General features: G+C 37.2%; 2 protein-coding genes across 2 annotated transcripts; both read right to left on the minus strand.

Moving 5' to 3' along the window:
• Nucleotides 1-7,070: 7,070 nt before the first annotated feature.
• Nucleotides 7,071-8,548, minus strand: LOC105799947 (exopolygalacturonase). The gene is made up of 3 exons (XM_012630771.2): nucleotides 8,426-8,548; nucleotides 8,047-8,355; nucleotides 7,071-7,908 (listed from the first exon to the last, which is right to left on the minus strand). The coding sequence occupies exons 1-3, from the start codon at nucleotides 8,546-8,548 to the stop codon at nucleotides 7,138-7,140; spliced, it is 1,203 nt and encodes a 400-aa protein (XP_012486225.1). The 3' UTR covers nucleotides 7,071-7,137.
• Nucleotides 8,549-10,435: 1,887 nt separating this feature from the next.
• Nucleotides 10,436-13,728, minus strand: LOC105799937 (threonine--tRNA ligase, chloroplastic/mitochondrial 2). The gene is made up of 7 exons (XM_012630763.2): nucleotides 13,273-13,728; nucleotides 13,031-13,177; nucleotides 12,759-12,906; nucleotides 11,746-12,377; nucleotides 11,333-11,641; nucleotides 11,038-11,238; nucleotides 10,436-10,923 (listed from the first exon to the last, which is right to left on the minus strand). The coding sequence occupies exons 1-7, from the start codon at nucleotides 13,564-13,566 to the stop codon at nucleotides 10,666-10,668; spliced, it is 1,989 nt and encodes a 662-aa protein (XP_012486217.1). The 5' UTR covers nucleotides 13,567-13,728; the 3' UTR covers nucleotides 10,436-10,665.
• Nucleotides 13,729-19,469: the final 5,741 nt, after the last annotated feature.

The following is a 19,469-nucleotide window of genomic DNA, read 5'->3' on the forward strand; positions in this document are numbered from 1 at the left end:
TTTACACTTGAGATTTTACCATGTACAACTTAGGTATCGATACTTCAACATCTGGTATCGATGTCTAACTTTGTGAAAAATTTTCATAAAAATAGAATGCTAAAATGGTATCAATTTTTAATTAAGTATCAATATTTGTATATAAAGTATCGATACCATAAATTAATTTTCGATACCCCTATTTTGGTTTTGAAAACAGTACACCAATTTCGTATCATTCTAGTATCGATACCACCTACGAATTTTTATTAACTGTTTTCAACTCTAAAATTTTGATTTATTTAGTGTTTTGAAGTTATGTTTACATCTTAAAAAATCAATTTAAGGTATTAATTAATGTGTTGGTTTGCCATACTTAACAAATGTTATAAATTATAATTATTGAGTTAGTAGTTGAAGGGTTTTGAAGTCTTTGTTTGTTATACTGTTAGTTGTGACACTTTGTAACCTTAATCCGGTAACAGTGATGGGTTAGGGGTGTTCCTGCATTATCACCAGCACTTGGGCACCCAAAACCGTGTGGCTCATTTGGAGAGACATTGGAAGAACCTAGCTGAACGGGTGGGCCAATGGGCAAATATCCATACGAGAAAGGTGGAGATGTAGCATAAGGGGAGAAAAAATTAGGGTTAGCCACCTAACCCCTCTCAGAAAACCTAACATGCGATGAAGCCAGTGACTCATACGACAACGACTATGAAGAGCCAAGCATCAACACCGAAGTGCCATAATAGTTTACTGGAGGACCATCAACAGAACAATCAAAGCGATAGTAGCACCATTGAGTGAGATGCCCAAGTTGCCCGCAGATTTGACATTGAGGCCGACCACGGTTTCTCCAGCCGCGACCACGATAAGATCTGCGACCACCATGAGAAAACAGACCTGTGACTTGAAAGTCAGACACCAAACCCATCGAAGGAGCCAACTCCAGATCAAACGTCGGGGAATGCTAGACTAAACTGGATTGAGGGCAATCTCTGACACAAGCCGTCTTTGCGACTTTCGTATTCCACCAGAATATCCACAAGTCGATCGAAAGCTAGAGGCTCAGGTGAGAAAGATACAACCATAATAATCGAATCAAACTCTATCGAAAGACCTGCAAGAACGATATTGACATGCTCATCATTTGACATAGGATGACCGGAAGCAACAAGCAAATAACAGAATTTCTTAATCTGACCCAGGTAATCTTTTACAGATAAATGGCCTTTCTTTAGTGAATGTAACTCATGTTTCAGTTGAGACACCTTAGCACCGAACGCGTCTACAAATAATTGACAAGCCTTGCTTCAGACGTCATAAGCTATAGCAGTACCTATAAAAGACGACAATAGTTCTCCACTGATCATGGATAAGAGCCATGGGGCAAGCAGTTTGTCTTGCTGATGAAAAGAAATAAATTCGGGATTAGAGAGCAACTTCCCTTGGGAGTCTGGAATGAACCGGTGCGAAATTGGAAGCATTCCATGGATGTAACATACGCATCTATGATAAGCTTCAACTAATGTTGCCATTGGATGAAGGTTTTCTTCTTTAAGTTTGACCATGTCATGTTTAGGAAAGGACTGCACCACACAATAGATTTCATTGCCATCAGGAACAGACGGTGAAGAGGAGCGAGAAACAGGAGCAGAGGTCATCGGAGTCACCTCATTCGCAAACATTTCGGGGGTTGAACACAACGGAAGTCAGCTCAGAGAACCAGCGACTGATACCATGAAAGAATGGTATATTGACTAGAACAAAATGATACAAACTAACTTTGAATAATCTTGAGAATTATTTGCTTGATTTGATGAGTACATGAGTAGTATATTTATACACATATAAAGAGAAATAACTGCTACAAACTACTTAACAAATTCAGTTGGAACTAACTATCTCTAATAGGGACCTATTGGCACATAATTAAATTAATCTTGCACAAAAGAAATTATGAAAAGTTACGAATGTGAAAAGACTTGAATATGAAGAGTTAATAATGCGAAGAGACTTGAAGATGAAAAGTTACACACATGCATGAATAGTTACAACTCCTATAGTATTTAAGTTATGTAAATGAATAGTCACAACTCCTAGCATTTAGTGATATAGATTAATAGTCACTTACAACTCCTATATAAGGAATTGTATGTGATGAAGAATTAATTGTATGAGTGAAATAAAAAGTTTACTAGAAAAAGAAATTTTCTCTTCCATACAAAATTTATTTCTCTTTTCCATTATATTCTTTATCATTTTCTTTGTTTTATTTCTCCAAATATTAATCAACCTTTTACAAATTGGTATCAAAGCCTTGTTCGAACGAAATGAACAATTCTATTCCTCTTTCTTCCGTTCCTCAATTAACCAAAGAAAATTATGGCAAATGGAGTATCCAAATGAAGGCTCTTCTTGGATCTCTAGAAGTTTGGGAGATTGTTGAAAAAGGTTATAATGAAATTGAGGCTGAAGAGGAGGAAGGATTAACATAAGTTCAAAAAGAGAGTCTAAGAAAATCAAGGAAGAAAAATCAACAAGCCTTATTTTGGATACATCAAGGAGTTCAATCATATGAAGCAGCTTGGGAAAAAATAGCTTGTGCCACCACGGCGAAACAAGCATGGGATTTTTTACAAAATTCATTCAAAGGAGATGAAAAGGTGAAAAGAGTTCAGTTGCAAACTCTTCGGGAGGAGTTTGAAAGATTGCAAAAAATAGAGTCGAAATCAGTTTCTGATTACTTTTCACGAGTTTTGTTCATAGTCAACCAATTAAAAAGAAATGGTGAAACTATGGATGATATTCGTGGTGTTGAGAAAATCCTCCATTCTTTAGATTCCAGATTTGACTACATTGTGGTAGCCATTGAAGAATCAAAGGACTTGAGTACCATGACTATTGATGAACTCACAGGTTCGTTTTAAGCCCATGAAGAAAGATTAAACAAGAAGAAAAAGGAAGTAGATATAGATCAAGCACTCTAGTCAAAGTTGTCTCTAAATGAGAAGAATGGAGATTTTAAAAATCAAAGAGGGAGAGATCGTGGTCGTGGAAGAGGAAGAGGCTTAAATGCTTGCGAAAGAGGTGAAGATGCAAGCACAGAGAATGGATGGAAAGAAGCCAACCAAAGTCAGAATTTTTAAGGATCACAAAGAGGACGTGGACGTGGAAATCAAAAAGGAAGATGTCGTGGCTATTTTGAATGCTATCATTGTCGCAATCCTGGTCATTTGGCAAGTGAATGCTGGTACAAGAAAGAAGAGAAAAATGAAGCTAATATAGTACAAAATAATCAAGAGAAAAAGCAAGAAACTTTGTTGCTCGTGTCTCATGGTAGAGAGATTGATGATGTCTGTTATATAGACAGTGGTGCTAGCAAGCATATGAGAGGTAACAAAAATTTATTTTCGAAGTTCTTTGAATCTGATTGTGGAGAAGTAAAAGTAGGAGATGGCAAAGCTTACAAAGTTAGCGGTGTTGATGAGTTGGAGTTCAAAACAAAGCAAGGAAGGGTAGAGAAAATGTCTGAAGTTTATTTTATTCCTGGTCTTAAAAATAATCTGCTTAGCGTTGGGCATCTTTTGAAGAAGGGTATGATATTCATTTCCGTGACATGGCTTGCTATTTGTCAAGGAAAAATCAGGTTGTTGCTAGAGTTGGAGTGGCATCAAATAATCTTTTCTCTCTCACCCTTCAAAATCAGAATATGTCTTGCTTTATTGGTGCTCATAAAGGAGTTTCAAAGTTATGGCATGATAGATATGGACATTTAAACTATGGAAATTTGGAGATGCTTTCAAGGAAGATGATGGTCAGAGGTTTACCAAAAATCGATCGGCTTGATGATGTTTGTGAAGCATGTCAGCTTGGAAAGCAACACAAAATTGCTTTTCCTTTTCAATCCTCGTGGAAAGCAAGAAGACCATTGCAACTTATTCACTCAGATCTTTGTGGTCCAATGACAGTTTCATCTTTGGGAGGTAATTGTTACTTTATCTCTTTCGTTGACGATTACTCAAGAAAGTTATGGGTGTATTGTGTCAAAGAAAAATCAGAGGCTTTTCAGAGATTCAAAGATTTCAAGGCAGAAGTGGAGAAATTTACTGGGCTGAAAATTAACACCTTGCGGACAGATCGTGGAGGTGAATATTTTTCAAAAGATTTTGAGAAATATTGCCGAGATAGTGGCATTCAGCATGAAATGACAATCCGCCATACACCTCAGCAAAATGGTGTGTATGAAAGAAAGAATAGAACAATTATGGAAGTGGCTAGATGTCTTCTTAAGAAGAATAGGTTATCAAGAAGATTTTGGGCTGAAGCTGTTTCTTGTGTAGTTTATCTTATCAACAGATCACCGACAAGAAGCTTGGAGAATTGCACACCACATGAGGCGTGGTATGGTACAAAGCCTAGTGTTCGTCATCTTAGAGTATTTGGGAGTGTTGCTTACTCTCATATTCCAGATGCAATGAGAAGCAAGTTGGATGACAAGTCAGAGAAATGCATTTTCATTGGCTATAGTGAAAGAATTAAGGCATACAAGTTGTACAATCCGGTGACAAAGAAGATTGTGATAAGCCGAGATGTTCGGTTTGATGAAAATTTCATGTTTGAATATATGGAAGTTGAAAAGGAAAATTTGCCAATTTTTCCTTTTGAACTTGAAGAAGAAGAAGAGGGAGTAATTGAGAATGCTGAAGATGATGCTCAAGCAAGAAATCCTCCTGCTTCCCCAAGTTCTTCATCAAATTCTTCTTCACCTAGCTCGATCCAAAAAACGAGAAGCATCCAAGAGTTATATGATATAACTGATGAAGTTGTGCAAAATGATGCTGTATTCTTTGCCTTCTTAGCAGGAGAAGATCCAATTTATTTTGATGATGCATATCAAGAAGAAATATGGAGGAAAGGCATGAAAGAAGAGATTTTCTCAATTGAAAACAATGATACATAGGAGCTTACAGATTTGTCGCCGCACAAGAATTCAATTGGAGTCAAATGGGTGTACAAGACAAAGATGAATCCGAATGGCTCTATCAACAAGTACAAGGCAAGACTGGTTGCAAAAGGATACAAGCAAAAGGAAGGAGAAGATTTTACAGAGGTATTTGCTCCAGTTTCAAGACTTGAGACAGTTCGGTTACTTATTTCTCTTGCTACCCAAAACAATTGGAATATGTTCCAAATGGACGTAAAATCTGCGTTTTTGAATGGTGTTCTCAAAGAAGAAGTCTATGTTGATCAATCACCAGGGTTTGTCAAAAAAGGAGAAAAAGAAAAAGTTTACAAGTTGAAGAAAGCTTTGTACTGGTTGAAGCAATCACCCAGAGCTTGGTACAGCCGCATCGATTCTTATTTTCAGAAGTGTGGATTCTAGAAATGTCCATATGAGCATACTCTCTACATCAAAGGCAATTCTCAAGGAAAATTCATGGTTGTAAGTCTCTACGTTGATGATCTTATTTTCACAGGAAATGATGTGAAGATGTCGAAAGAATTTCAGCACTCAATGATGGAGAATTTAATATGACAGATTTGGGAGAACTTCATAATTTTCTTGGCATTGAAGTTCATCAATCCGAGAAAGTAATTTTTATTTCACAACAGAGCTACGCAAAGGAAGTTCTAAAAAGGTTCAAGATGGAAAATGCAAATCCAGTCTCTACTCCATGCATTACAGGTCTGAAGTTATCTAAAAAGGGTGAAGGAAAGCTTGTCAATTCCACCATATTCAGAAGTTTGGTTGGAAAGTTGATGTATCTGACTTCGACAAGGCCAAACATCGTGTATGCTGTTAGCTTGGTGAGTAGATTCATAGAGAAACCTTACTCCAATCACTGGGAGGCTGCCAAGAGAATATTGAGATATGTGAAGGGAACTATTGATTATGGAATTTTTTATAAAGGTAATACATTAGTTGATCTCATTGGTTATACGGATAGTGATTTAGCAGGAAACATTTATGATAGTAGAAGCACTTCTGGTTATGTTTTCCATCTTGGTAGTGGTGCAGTTTCATGGAGCTCAAAGAAACAATCAGCTGTGGCGCTTTCGACTACAGAAGCTGAATATATCGCTGCATCTTATGCAAGATGTCAATTGATTTGGTTACGTGGAATTTTGGAGAGTCTTAAGCAGAAGTAGAGGAAGTCAACGATTTTGTTTTGTGACAATAGTTCTACTATTTTAGTCACAAAAGATCCAGTTCTTCATAGAAGGACAAAATACATTCGCATTCGGTATCACTTCTTGAGGGAACTAGTGAATAATGGTGATGTTCAAGTTGAATATTGCAAGAGGAAGATCAGATGGCTGATATCTTCACAAAGCCGCTTGGTGGACAAGTCTTCAAGAAAAATGTTGAAAGGTTGGGAGTTCGAAGCAAGTTTAATTTAAGGGAGGCATTGTTTGCACATAATTAAATTAATCTTGCACAAAATAAATTATGAAAAGTTACGAATGTGAAAAGACTTGAATATGAAGAGTTAATAATGCGAAGAGACTTGAAGATGAAAAGTTACACACATGCATGAATAGTCACAACTCCTATAGTATTTAAGTTATGTAAATGAATAGTCACAACTCCTAGCATTTAGTGATATAGATTAATAGTCACTTACAACTCCTATATAAAGAGTTGTATGTGATGAAGAATTAATTGTGTGAGTGAAATAAAAGTTTATTAGAAAAAAAAAATTCTCTTCCATACCAAATTTATTTGTCTTCTCCATTATATTTTTTATCATTGTCTTTGTTTTATTTCTCCAAATATTAATCAACCTTCTACAGGACATATACTGACGAATTTTGATGCTTATAGTGATAGATAGGTTTCTTGAATGAAAATTTTATCTTGGACCCTGCTATCCTGGTTTGCATGAAGTAATACCAAGAAAAAAGTTGAAACAGGAGAGGTGGACAACAACTTATCGAGCTTAAATAATGCAGGCAATGCAAAGGATAGCAAATTTGGATATGGGGTTGATCCATATGCAATTTCAATTCAAGTAATGAGAACAGGTTACTCCATTGCTAATACAGTTTCAGTTTGAGCTCTTTACATGCAAAATTTTCTTTTGTTTACAAACCCTATAAAATGCTTCCAAAATTATTAAATATCTAGATTCCTGGTTTTGGGCTAACTGATTAAGGAGCAGCTTCTCCGGTAGGTTGGCTTGAACATGCAGCTGGGTTCTGCACGCCGGAAAGTGCGGGATGCACGTTTGAACATTGAGATATCGCAGGTCCTTCGGGTCCATTGTAAGTAAGGTCGATGTCGGCCAACTCCACTTCATCACATGGCAAACCGCTGCTGCAAATAAGCTTCACGGCTATCTGAGTTTTAGAAGTGCCTCGAATATTCTTGAAGCTAAGTTTGCTGAGTTGAACACGCGATGGAACCGATAGATCGCATTGGTTCCATGGGCAATATTCTTGATCAACCAGGATGGGATTTCCGACGTTATCCATGGTAATATCCTCGAAATGTATATCCGTTGCTGAGCCAGGTTGAGAGGCCGGCCAAGTTTTGATCCTCACACCATTCATAGTATTAGCCAAGGTGCATTGCGTGACAAAAACTCCTGATATCGGTTCTTCGTTTTTGTATTTTCCGAGACTTCCTATACTGATGCCATGACCTGGTCCACAAGTTACTCCCTGGACTTTCACATTGTTGCTACCATCACCCAGGGAGACGCAGTCATCACCAGTTTCAATCTTTGAGTCGAGAATGTAGACCCCATCTGATCGTCCGATGTGAATTCCGTCCGTGTTTAGGCTTTCTTCGGGTGCAGAGACGGTGAAACTTTGAAACGTAATGTTAGAGCATCCTAGAACATTAACGTGGAATTGCTTGCTGTCTTTGGTGGTTATGTCTTGTATGAGTGAATTCTTGACATTATGAAATCTAATATTCTGTTTATTGTTTTTGGATCAAAATCAGCACCACATAAAGCTTAATACTTGTAACATAAAATATAAGATTTGAACGAACTTTTTAATTAAGCACCGGATTTAGAAATGGTTGCAATGGGAACGATAAAATATCCTTACAATGGGAAGTTTTACGCAGTTTTTGTTCTTAGAGCAGTCGTTTTGGCCCCAAGCAGTGGCTCCTTGGCCATCGAAAACCCCACCGCCGAACATTGTTAGGCTATCGACATAGGAGATGGAAACCCAAGTTGGTTCCTTAAAAACAGTAGGATCTTCAGGAGCCATGAGGGTGCCCTGAAGCTGAAGCGAGATAGGAGCTTGGCAAGGGCCATTCAAGGTGGCTTCACTTAATAAGTAGGTCCCTTCGGGAATCACAATGTTAACGGGTTCTGGCGATGCACAGGCTTCTTTCCAAGCATTCATCAAGGGCTACATATATAAACAAAATTATCAGCATTTCAAGAGAATTTTTTTGATATATTTAAAGGATTTTACTTACTAGGCTCAAGTCCGTTTGTCCATCGGCTACTGCCCCAAACTTGGCAACCACATCAATATCAGTACATTCAACTATAGGGATTAAAGTAAACAAAAGTAGCAATGCTGTAATTGCAATATTCATTTGTATAGCCCTTCTCCTTTTTCTTTATTTTATTTTATTTCTTTTTTATGCTTTCAAATATGCATCTTCTTTTGAAGAATTCTGTTGGAAGGAAGTTTGGGTTGAACCCATATATAGAGAGAGAGAGAGTTGAAAGGAAATCAATTACACGAACAAGTTTCTAATTTTAGTTGTTCAATGGCGTTGAAGTGAAGTTACTGGCTCTCTTTCCCCTCCTATTATTAGCTCTTTTCCTCTCTTGTATAGGGCCAGGGAGGGTGCTTTCCTATTACCGCTTTGCCACATATTCTCATCCTTTACTATATATATATTTTAATTACTTCTTTTAATTGGGTACTCGCCAACATTATTAACCCTAAATTTCACATAACATTTAAAAATAATAATTTCGTAATTATTAACTTAGATTGAGTTAAATTATAGGTAAACTATGTAGTTGATGACTTAATATTTAGGGCACTTTTATTTTGGTAATCAAAATAAATTTTTTGTAATTTCGTCACCTATCTTTTAGGATGTTTTCATTTTAGTCACCCAAGCGTTAAATCTCTAGCAACGATTAACTACACACGCCATATCATATTTACACTTTAATTTTGATCGCCCAACTTCTAGATCTGTTTCATTTTAGTCACCTAAAACATAACTTTTTTTATGTATTGATTGGCATTACAAAAACATTAAGGATTAAAGTGAATAAGCGGTAGAAATTAAAATAATACACAAAATTGTCCAATTGTACTTGTTTATTCCATTATCGAAATTTCTAAATTTCTTTTTTTAATATTGAAATTTTAAATTTCGAACAACAAATTAAATTGTTGAAAATTTTTCTCTTGATAATGTCATCCAATTTGTTATTATAATATTAAATTTAATTAATTTAATCTCCTAAATTTTAAAGTTTTATTTTATAGTTTCAAATTATCCTTAACCAAATCAACTTAAAAACTCATGTTTACTGAAACTTAAATTTAATTAATTGTAAGGATTTTTCTTTACTTTTAGCTTAGCATGAAATATTCAAGATATATACTCAAAAGAAATTTGTGTTTCAGAGACAATTATTAAATATGAATTATTTGAGTTTATTTTTATTTGGAAACATAAAATAAAATTTAAAATTTTAGGAGGTTAAATTAATTAATTTAATTAATTTCAATATTATAGTAACAAATCTGCTAACACTATCAAGAGATTAAATTTTCAATAATTTATTTAATTAATTTTGATGCTTTAAAATTTAAATTTTCAATATTGAAAAAAAAGAATTTTAGAAGTTTTGGTAAGATGGTAAACAAGTACATTTCACAATTTTTATTGCAGTTTTAGTTTCTACTATTTTGTTCACTCCTTAATGAGTTTTTTACCCGATTAATACTTAAAAGAATAATATTTTTTGGGTGACCAAAATGAAAATGTAAATATGATGTGACATGTACAGTTAACCTTCGTTAGAGATTTATCAGTTGGGTGACTAAATTGAAAACGCCACAAAAATTAAGTGACAAAATTGAAAAGATTTCATTTTGGTCACGTGCCTTAAAAGTTAGGTGAGTAACTAGGTAGTTTACCCTTAATTATTATTTAAACTAATATTTTGTTGTAATACCGATATTCAATTGCAATAGCAAAAATACGCTTGGCAAGTCAGAAAACAATAAAATGCTTACATGATCGTGAACTGTGTTGCATGTTGAGATGATCCTGTCATTGATAAACTTATAGTGCTTTATTATCTTTTAATTACAAATTAATTATTTACTTCTGTTGCAACTAAAGCTTCAAGTAAGGTAATTCCAACACAGATAAAGGCTAAAAATAATTAGTCATTAAGGGAACTATTGAAGAACCTTTTAAAGTGCAAAAAGATAATGAAAATAAGGGTGAAATAATGGATGAAGAGATGTAAATGACGTTGATCTAGTAACCAACATTATCATGTCAAGGGGAACTATGTGTTCCCTTTCCAGAAAAACAGAAAACGAAATACAGAACAAATCTGGAACTATGTTCATATACATAAAAAAACTTTTCATCTTTCAAAATATGTTGTTCCACCTTTTTGCATACTTATGCAATAAATAAAGCTTGAATTACCACCTGCTTTAAGAATTTTACAATGTTCTGTTTTTAATGGCTTGCTGGATGCTACTGATGAATTCATCAATCTTCATGGTACCCAACTCTCCACCAAATCTAGATCTAACTGTCACACTATGCGTTTCGACTTCCTTCAGACCCACGACTGCCATTAGGGGAATTTTCTGCTTCTCAGCATTTCTGATAAGCTTCGGCAAGCGTTCACCATGGCAAACTTCAGCACGGATGCCATTGGATTTGAGTTTGCCAACCACCTCATTACAGTATCCAAGCTGCCAAAAAGACAATGTAGTTTGTTTTTTTACGAGACAGTACAAGGAAATACAGTCAATCAAATACAAAGTAAACTCTGTTAAGGAGTTGATGAAACCTGAAGCCAAATATACCTGTGTATCAGTAACCGGTAAAACCCGAGCTTGTATTGGAGCCAGCCACAAAGGAAAGTCCCCAGCATAATGCTCTATAAGGACTCCAAAAAATCGCTCCAAGGATCCAAGCACAGCCCTATGGATCATGATTGGACGCCTCTTTTCTGAGTTTGAGTCAACATAAGTAATGTCGAATCGATTTGGCAAGTTAAAATCAACCTGTCAAGTAAGAAGCCGAATTACAGATAATGCATGAGAGGATGGAAAGAGTAAGGTAAGAAAGGCAGAAATTTGGGGATAAGTCAAAACTTGCCTGGATGGTTGAGCACTGCCATTTCCTTCCAAGAGAATCCTCTATCTTAAGATCAATTTTCGGACCATAGAAGGCACCACCACCTTCATCAATCTGATAGCTCCAGCCTTTATCATCCAAAGCATCTTTAAGTGCTACCGTTGCCTTCTCCCAGATATCATCATCACCCACAGCCTTTTCTGGCCTAGTTGAGAGGTTTACCTCGTACTTGCTGAAACCAAACTGCAATAGTATCTCCTCGGTAAGATCTAAGACCCCTCTGATTTCATCCTTGATTTGATCTTCCAAACAGAAAATGTGAGCATCATCCTGCAAATGAGTTGCAATTTGAGCATCAAAGCACTAACAGAAAATAAGTAAAGGTATATTTAACATGTTCATCTAAGCTGACTAAGCAAAGACATAATTATTACCTGGGTAAAACCTCTTACACGGAACAGACCATGTAAGCTACCAGACAACTCGTATCTATAGACCGTCCCAAGCTCTGCAACTCTGATGGGAAAGTCTCGATAAGAATGAAGCTTCCTTTTGTATACTAATATGTGGTAAGGGCAATTCATTGGTCGAAGTTGATAAAGTTCATCCTCAATCTCCATCTGGTCATACATATTTTCTTTATAGAAGTCTAGATGACCACTAATTTTCCAAAGATCAGCCCTTGCCACATGTGGAGTAAATAGCAAGTCGTACCCATGTTCTATGTGTGTTTTCCTCCATGAATCTTCTATAATATGCCTAACAATGGCACCCTTCGGATGCCAGAAGACTAAACCTCCGCCAGCCTCCTCCTGTATAGAAAACAAATCGAGATCTTGGCCAATACGTCTGTGATCCCGGCGTTTAGCTTCCTCTTTGAAGTGAAGGTAAGCTTTCAGTTGTTCTTCATTTTCCCATGCAGTTCCATATATCCTCTGTAGCATAGGTTTCTTTTCATCTCCTCTCCAATAAGCACCAGCAACGGACTCGAGCTGAAAAGCTTTGTTGTTAATCTTTCCCGTAGTTTCGACATGTGGCCCGGCACAAAGATCCCACCATTCATTCCCTGGAATCAGTATTAGTCAACAAAATGATATGAACACGCACAGACACATGAAAGTGTTACTTATTTCATTGATAAAGATTAACCAAGTTACACCGGTTATGTTCAAAAACAGTAGACATAGATGCTTAGCATATGCCAAGGCCACCAAACATGGATTAAGGCAAGTTAGGAGACAGGAATGGAAGAGAACCCGGTATACATTTGATATCCCTAGCAGAACCAGAACCATAGAAAATACAGGGGAAATCTCAGAGGACTAACCTAGAATAAATACATTACTGTTACATAGAAAGTGTTTCTCATGATAATAAAGGGTCATTTACACGAGAAATAAAAGCACCAATTCTACAGGAAACTTGGAAAAGAAAAAAAATGGCTTACCAATATGATAGATAGTGATAGGATCCTCCTTAATACTATCCAAAATCTCCATCTTGTAAGGTTCATTTACAGCCATTATCCTTTTCTGAGCTTCATCTCTTGAAACTTCTTCTCTTACAAGCGGTAAATTTCGCTTAATGATCCGATCCTACATATTTGGAGGTAAGAAATGAATTTCTCTGACCCCCTGAAAACCATAGCCCAAATGAAAACATTTTCCCCAAAGCTCTCACAAAACTTTCCCCCTTCTTTTAATCAAATAATCTACTTACCATTTCCTTTTTAATCCTCTTGAGATCATTATCACTCAAAGGCTCCATATCAAAATCATAGTAAAACCCATTGTCTATCCAGGGTCCAATTGTCACTTTCGCGTCTGGGTATAGTTTTTGAACTGCCATTGCCATTACATGTGCACACTGAAATCCCATGCATATAATATTTTTTTAAAAAAAGGTGTTATGGAATAAATAAAAAAATACATAGAAAAGGAAATTGATAACGCAATGATTACCGTGTGTCTAATTCTAAGGAGCTCATCGGATGAGTCGTTAGTTGGAAGAACAAGTTTGCCAGATTGTTCTTGCTTCTGGGTATCCTGTACGGGGACGTTTTGGAGGTCAACTGCTGGTTGAGCTGAGCCAGTGGCCACTGCTGCCTCATGTAAGCGTTTGAGTTCCGGGCGTTTGGGGAAGGAAACCAGGCGTTTAAGAGGGAAATGAAGGGAAAGGGATGGATTGGGGAGAGGGAGAGAAGTGGGTTTAGAAAGGAAACGAGCGGAAGATTGAAGAAAATGGAAAGTAGCCATTGTGTGAAGTGCGGACTATGAACATCAGCCCCTTGTGCTATTGGCTATGGCTTTGGCTTTGGCTTTGGCTATGGCTAAAAAAATATCAACTGAATTTCAAGTTTCTGGTTCTCGTTTGTGGATGAGGTTTTCGAGCGTCTTGGTGGATAACAAATTTGCTCGTTCAATAAAATTTTGTAATTTTAAGAGTCAATTCTAGGCCTTCAACCACTGAACTTCACTACTTTGGGCTTAAATTGCAGTGTTTCAACAAGACCCACACATCTGTTTCCGCAATTTACGAATAAAAGCTCTTTTTTTCAAAAATTACCGAAATGGGTCTATTATTTTATTATTTACCGGAATGGTCTAAAAACCGCGAAATCGCATCCACGTCAGCACGATGTCAGTGCACGCGCCAGGACATCACGTCCACGTCAGCAACTCGCGCTGACGTGGACGCGATGTCCTGGCATGTGCACTGACATCGCGCTGACGTGGACGCGATTTCGTGGTTTTTCTCATGTTAGGTTTTTTGGCTTTTAGGGTTTAAGGTTCAGGCTTTTAAGGGTTTTTAGGTCCTGAAAGAAATAATTTCGAGTTGACGTTTCTGATAAAATAATATAAAATCACTTCTAGCAGGATGGTATTTGAGAAGAATTTGTAAAATCGCTACCGTGGACGCTTTTGCTCTGATGAGTCACGAAGAAATAATTATTTTTTTGACGTTTCTGAGCAAATAGTATAAAATCGCTTCTAGCAGGATGCTATTTGAGAAGAATTTGTGAAATTGCAGCCTCGTCAGCGCGTTTTTGCTACAGTAGATCATGTAAGAAATATTTTTTTTTGACGTTTCTGAGCAAATAATATAAAATTGCTTCTAGCAGGATGCTATTTGAGAAGAATTTGTGAAATCGAGTCCTCGTGGACGCGCTTTTGCTACAGTAGCATGTTTGGGCTGAGGCTATAAATTAGGCAGAAAATGTTCTCAGAATGCATAAGTCACAGCAGAAACAATTTAGAGAGGCTAAGAAGGTTAGAGTTTCAAATATGAGTGAACGTATTAGTGTTGTTATTTACTACGATGGTGAGGTTTGCCACACCGAGAATGGTGTTGTTTTTTTGCCGGAGAATACAGTGCGACTGGTTTTTAACTAGAACATACATTTGACAGAACTTCGTAAAAGGATTAGGCGTAAAATTTTTGGAACGACGCCAATGAAAGTTATGTCTATCACGTATCGATTTTGTTCTTCTGTTGATCCGGTGACATATGACTCGTTCGACATAAAAGGTGCTCGTAGCTTGGAGGCAATGGTGCAGACTCATCTTGCTAGTGGAGCAGCTTATATTGAGTTATATGTACAATTTACATCGCCAACTGATGTACCAACGACCGGTGTTCGAGCTGTATACACCACCAATGGCCGACACTCGGTCAGCGGGTTACAAAATACGGAACAGCCCATGTTCGGTAGCGGTGTCGATTGCACATCCCCTGCAAGACACTCTGTCGGTGGATGGGACATGTACGTCGGTGGCTCGATGTTTGATGCTGGAAATACGTACTGGGGAGCGGCATCAAGTTCTAGCGAGTGACAATCTACATCTAATTGGGGACATTATCAAATGCCCAGAAGAAGGGATGATGTACTCCCTACGACGTCAACCGGTGAGGGGACCTCATACACTGCAGATGATTGTGGGTTAGAAGATGACTCGGATGTGGATCCACCTCGAGAGCCCGGGCCGGATGGTGCAGAAGTTGGCTTATTTTCTAAACCGGAGCCTATTCCAACAGAAGCTGAAGATGCTGACAGGAGTTCAGATGAGGAAGAAAATCCACGATTCAGAGCATACTCACCTCCAGCCCACATGCATAATGTCGATCTTTCTGTAGATGATGCGTTAGAGTTTCCAGATCTACCACACCGGTTGCGTGATCGTACAAGTTCGGGGGTAGATTTCAGTGAACTTGAAGTTGGTAATCAGTTTACCAACAAGGATAGTTTTATTGGTGCTTTGAAACAACATAGCATCAAAAACGGCACATGTTCATGGAAAATCTACGCCTCATTAAGGAAAAGAACAGGGTTGTGGGAGATAAAAAAGTACAAAGGTCCACATACATATGCTGCAGGTACAGTATTGACTGTATCTGAATAATACTTTTATTATGCAATGTTGCATTATTTAATGTACTCCCTTTGTTGTTGTTTCACAAGATCATCCCAAAATGGATTCAGCTATGTTAGCTAGCTTGATATTGCCCACGATAAAAGCAGATCCTAGGACTTCAGTGCCGGTGTTAATTGCCAATATCCGTAGCCAAATGGGGTACACGCCCTCTTACCGCAAGGCTTGGATAGCTAAGCAAAAGGCGTTGGAGAAGATGCATAGTGGGTGGGACGCCTCATATAATGAAATATGGCAGTGGTGTCAGGTGCTAGAGAGATACGTCCCCGGTGCCATCACAGACCTTGAAACGGAACATGCGTACTACAACGGCCAATTGCTACGTGGATGCCAAGTGTTCAAACGCCTGTTTTGGACCTTTAAGCAATGTCGAGACGCATTTCCATACTGCAAGCCGTTGGTACAAATTGACGGTACCTTCATGTTCAGTAGGTATACTCATCGACTATTGCTTGCAGTGGCACAGGATGACGGTGGGAGAATTCTTCCAATTGCATTTGCAATAACACCGGGGGAGTCGTCTGATGACTGGGATTTCTTTCTCTTTAGGTTAAGGAGGCATGTGTGCCCCAACCTGATGTCTGTGTTATTTCAGATCGGGGCACCGGTATACTAGTTGCATTTGATCGAGAGGGAAGCTTATGGCAGCGCACACACCATAGATATTGCCTAAGACACGTTGCTTCAAACTACTACAGGCAATATCCATCTAAGAGCGAACGACGACAAGTGACCAACATGGGTATAAATTATTCGCTATGATATTATATTGGCAGGGTATGAAATAAATAAAGATCGTTTTCACAAGATGTTGGCAATTTTACGATCCCAAAACGGCGAAGGGGCGGACTACCTTTGTAACATACGTTTCGAACAGTGGGCACAAGTATACGACGGCGGCCTACGATATGGCCATATGACGTCGAACCTAGCAGAATGCATAAATTTTGTTCTTAAAGGAACGCGCCATCTACCGATAACATCGGTTGTGCGAGAGACATATTTTCGTTTGGCGGCGTTATTTCCAAAGCGAGCAGCAAGTTATGCAGGCCAGATGCAGGGAGGTCATGTATGGTGCAGTAAGGTAGTTCAAGAAATTAACAAGGCCAAGGCGAGGGGAAACACCATGCACACAGTGTGTCACGGTCGAGACAATTTATGGTTTCGCGTGACAGAGTTTGACAGACTGCACCAAGGTGTTGTTGGCAGGCAATATCATGTACACTTGCGAAATAGGACTTGCGACTGTGGGATGTTTGATGCACTTCGGTATCCATGCGCTCATGTTATTGCAGCTTGTCAGAAACTCCGTCTGGATCCGATGAGTTATGTGGACGAAGTGTACAAATTAGAAAACATGTACAACGTATGGAGACACGTTTTCCCACCGGTCCCAGATGAACGTAAGTGGTCGCCCGTATCTCTTGCTCCTTTTAAGCTGTTACCAGATAGAGAATTACGTCGCAAACCAAAGCGTCGACCTTGCTCGACTAGAATACGTAACAATATGGATATCCGAGAAACAGCCAGTCAAACGAAGTTGTGTGAATGATGTAGTAAAAAAATTAAGTTTGTGAAATTATTAATTAATAAATTGTATTAAGTCAAAAAATTGTATTAATGGTTAGTAAAATTATCAAATTATATACAATTATTAATTGTTAGTACTAGTCAAAACATTTTTCCAAATCTAACATTATGTGAATGTAATTAAGTTAAAAATTGTATTAATGGTTAGTAAAATTATCAAATTATGTAAAATTATTATTTGTTAGTACTAGTCAAAATATTTTTCAAATCTAACATTACGTTAAGGTTAGGGTTTTTAAAGTTAAGGGTTTAGGGTTTTAAATAAATTAGGCTAGGGTTTTTAATTAAATTAGGTTAGGGTTTTTAATTAAATTAGGTTAGGGTTTTAATTAAATTAGGCTAGGGTTTTAATTAAATTAGGTTAGGTTAGGGTTTTTAATTAAGGGTTTAGGGTTTTAATTAAATTAGGTTAGGATTTTTAATTAAATTAGGTTAGGTTTTAATTAAATTAAGCTAGGGTTTTTAATTAAATTAGGTTAGGGTTAGGGTTTTTAATTAAGGGTTTTGGGTTTTAATTAAATTAGGCTAGGGTTTTAATTAAATTAGGCTAGGTTTTTAATTAAATTAGGTTAGGGTTTTTTTAATTAAGGGTTAGGGTTTTTAATTGAATTAGGTTAGGGTTAGGGTTTTTAATTGAATTAGGTTAGGGTTAGGGTTTTTAATTAAATTAGGTTAGGGTTTTTAAGTTAAAGGTTTAGGGTTTTTAAATTGAATTAGGTTAGGGTTAGGGTTTTTAATTAAGGGTTTAGGGTTTTTAATTAAATTAGGTTAGGGTTTTTAAGTTAAGGGTTTAGGGTTTTTAATTGAATTAGGTTTGGGTTAGGGTTAGGGTTTTTAATTAAGGGTTTAGGGTTTTAATTAAATTAGGTTAGAGTTTTTAATTAAATTAGGTTAGGTTTTTAATTAAATTAGATTAGGCTAGGGTTTTTAATTAAATTAGGTTAGGGTTTTAATTAAGGGTTAGGGTTTTAATTGAATTAGGTTAGAATTAGGGTTTTAATTAAATTAGGTTAGGGTTTTAAGATAAGGGTTTAGGTTTTTAATTGAATTAGGTTAGGTTAGGGTTTTTAATTAAGGGTTTAGGGTTTTAATTAATTTAGGTTAGGTTTTTAATTAATTTAGGTTAGGCTAGGTTTTTAATTAAATTAGGTTAGGTTTTTAAGTTAAAGGTTTAGGGTTTTTAATTGAATTAGGTTAGGTTAGGGTTTTTAATTAAGGGTTTAGGGTTTTAATTAAATTAGGTTAGGTTTTTAATTAAATTAGGTTAGGGTTTTTAAGTTAAGGGTTTAGGGTTTTAATTGAATTAGGTTAGGTTAGGGTTTTTAATTAAGGGTTTAGGGTTTTAATTAAATTAGGCTAGGGTTTTTAATTAAATTTGGTTATGGTTTTGGGTTTTTAATTATTTTAAGTTAGGGTTTAGGGTTAAATTAGGTTAGGGTTTTTATTACATCAAATAAACTTTTATTTTATTACATCAAATAATATCAAAATAACTCAAAAAATTTCTATTTTTTTACATAAAATAATATCAAAATATTCAAAATATTTGTACAAATAAATTTAAATACGACAATCAATGTCTATGCCCGGGGGATTCAGTGCCACATGGCGGCCGTCGACGGTTACGCGCTGGATTCCTCCTTTCTCTAGCTTCCGGCGGCGGTTGTTGTTCTTCCGGTGGGGATTCTGGTTCTTCCAGTTTGGCATCTGGTTGTCGGACTTGGGACGATGATCCATCTTCAAATAATAGTGTATGTGGAGGTGTTTACATCAGGAACGGCGACGGTGTTTGAAACCCATACGTTGGTGGGGATTGGTAAAAAGGAGAGCTCCCTGACGGCCCCCTTTGCGATCCCTCCTACGCCGCTGGCCTACACATCGGCGGTCCGATCGGCATAACAGGAAATGGAGCTGAACCGGACATTTGGCTCCAACCTGCCATAGGACTTGGAAAAGGATACATATAAGGGTTAGGGTACATATAAGGGCTAGGAAACGCACCTGGCATCATCTGAAAAGGCGGTTGCGTGGGTATCATCAGTTGAACTGCTGCGTTGGGTGACTGCGTCGGTGCTCTCGTTGGGCCTGGTGATTGCATGGCCGCTGATGATGAGCCGGGTGAATGTTTGGGCCTCGTT

This window comes from Gossypium raimondii, chromosome 7 (genome assembly GCF_025698545.1).
Source record: "Gossypium raimondii isolate GPD5lz chromosome 7, ASM2569854v1, whole genome shotgun sequence".
NCBI classification, from domain to species: domain Eukaryota; kingdom Viridiplantae; phylum Streptophyta; class Magnoliopsida; order Malvales; family Malvaceae; genus Gossypium; species Gossypium raimondii.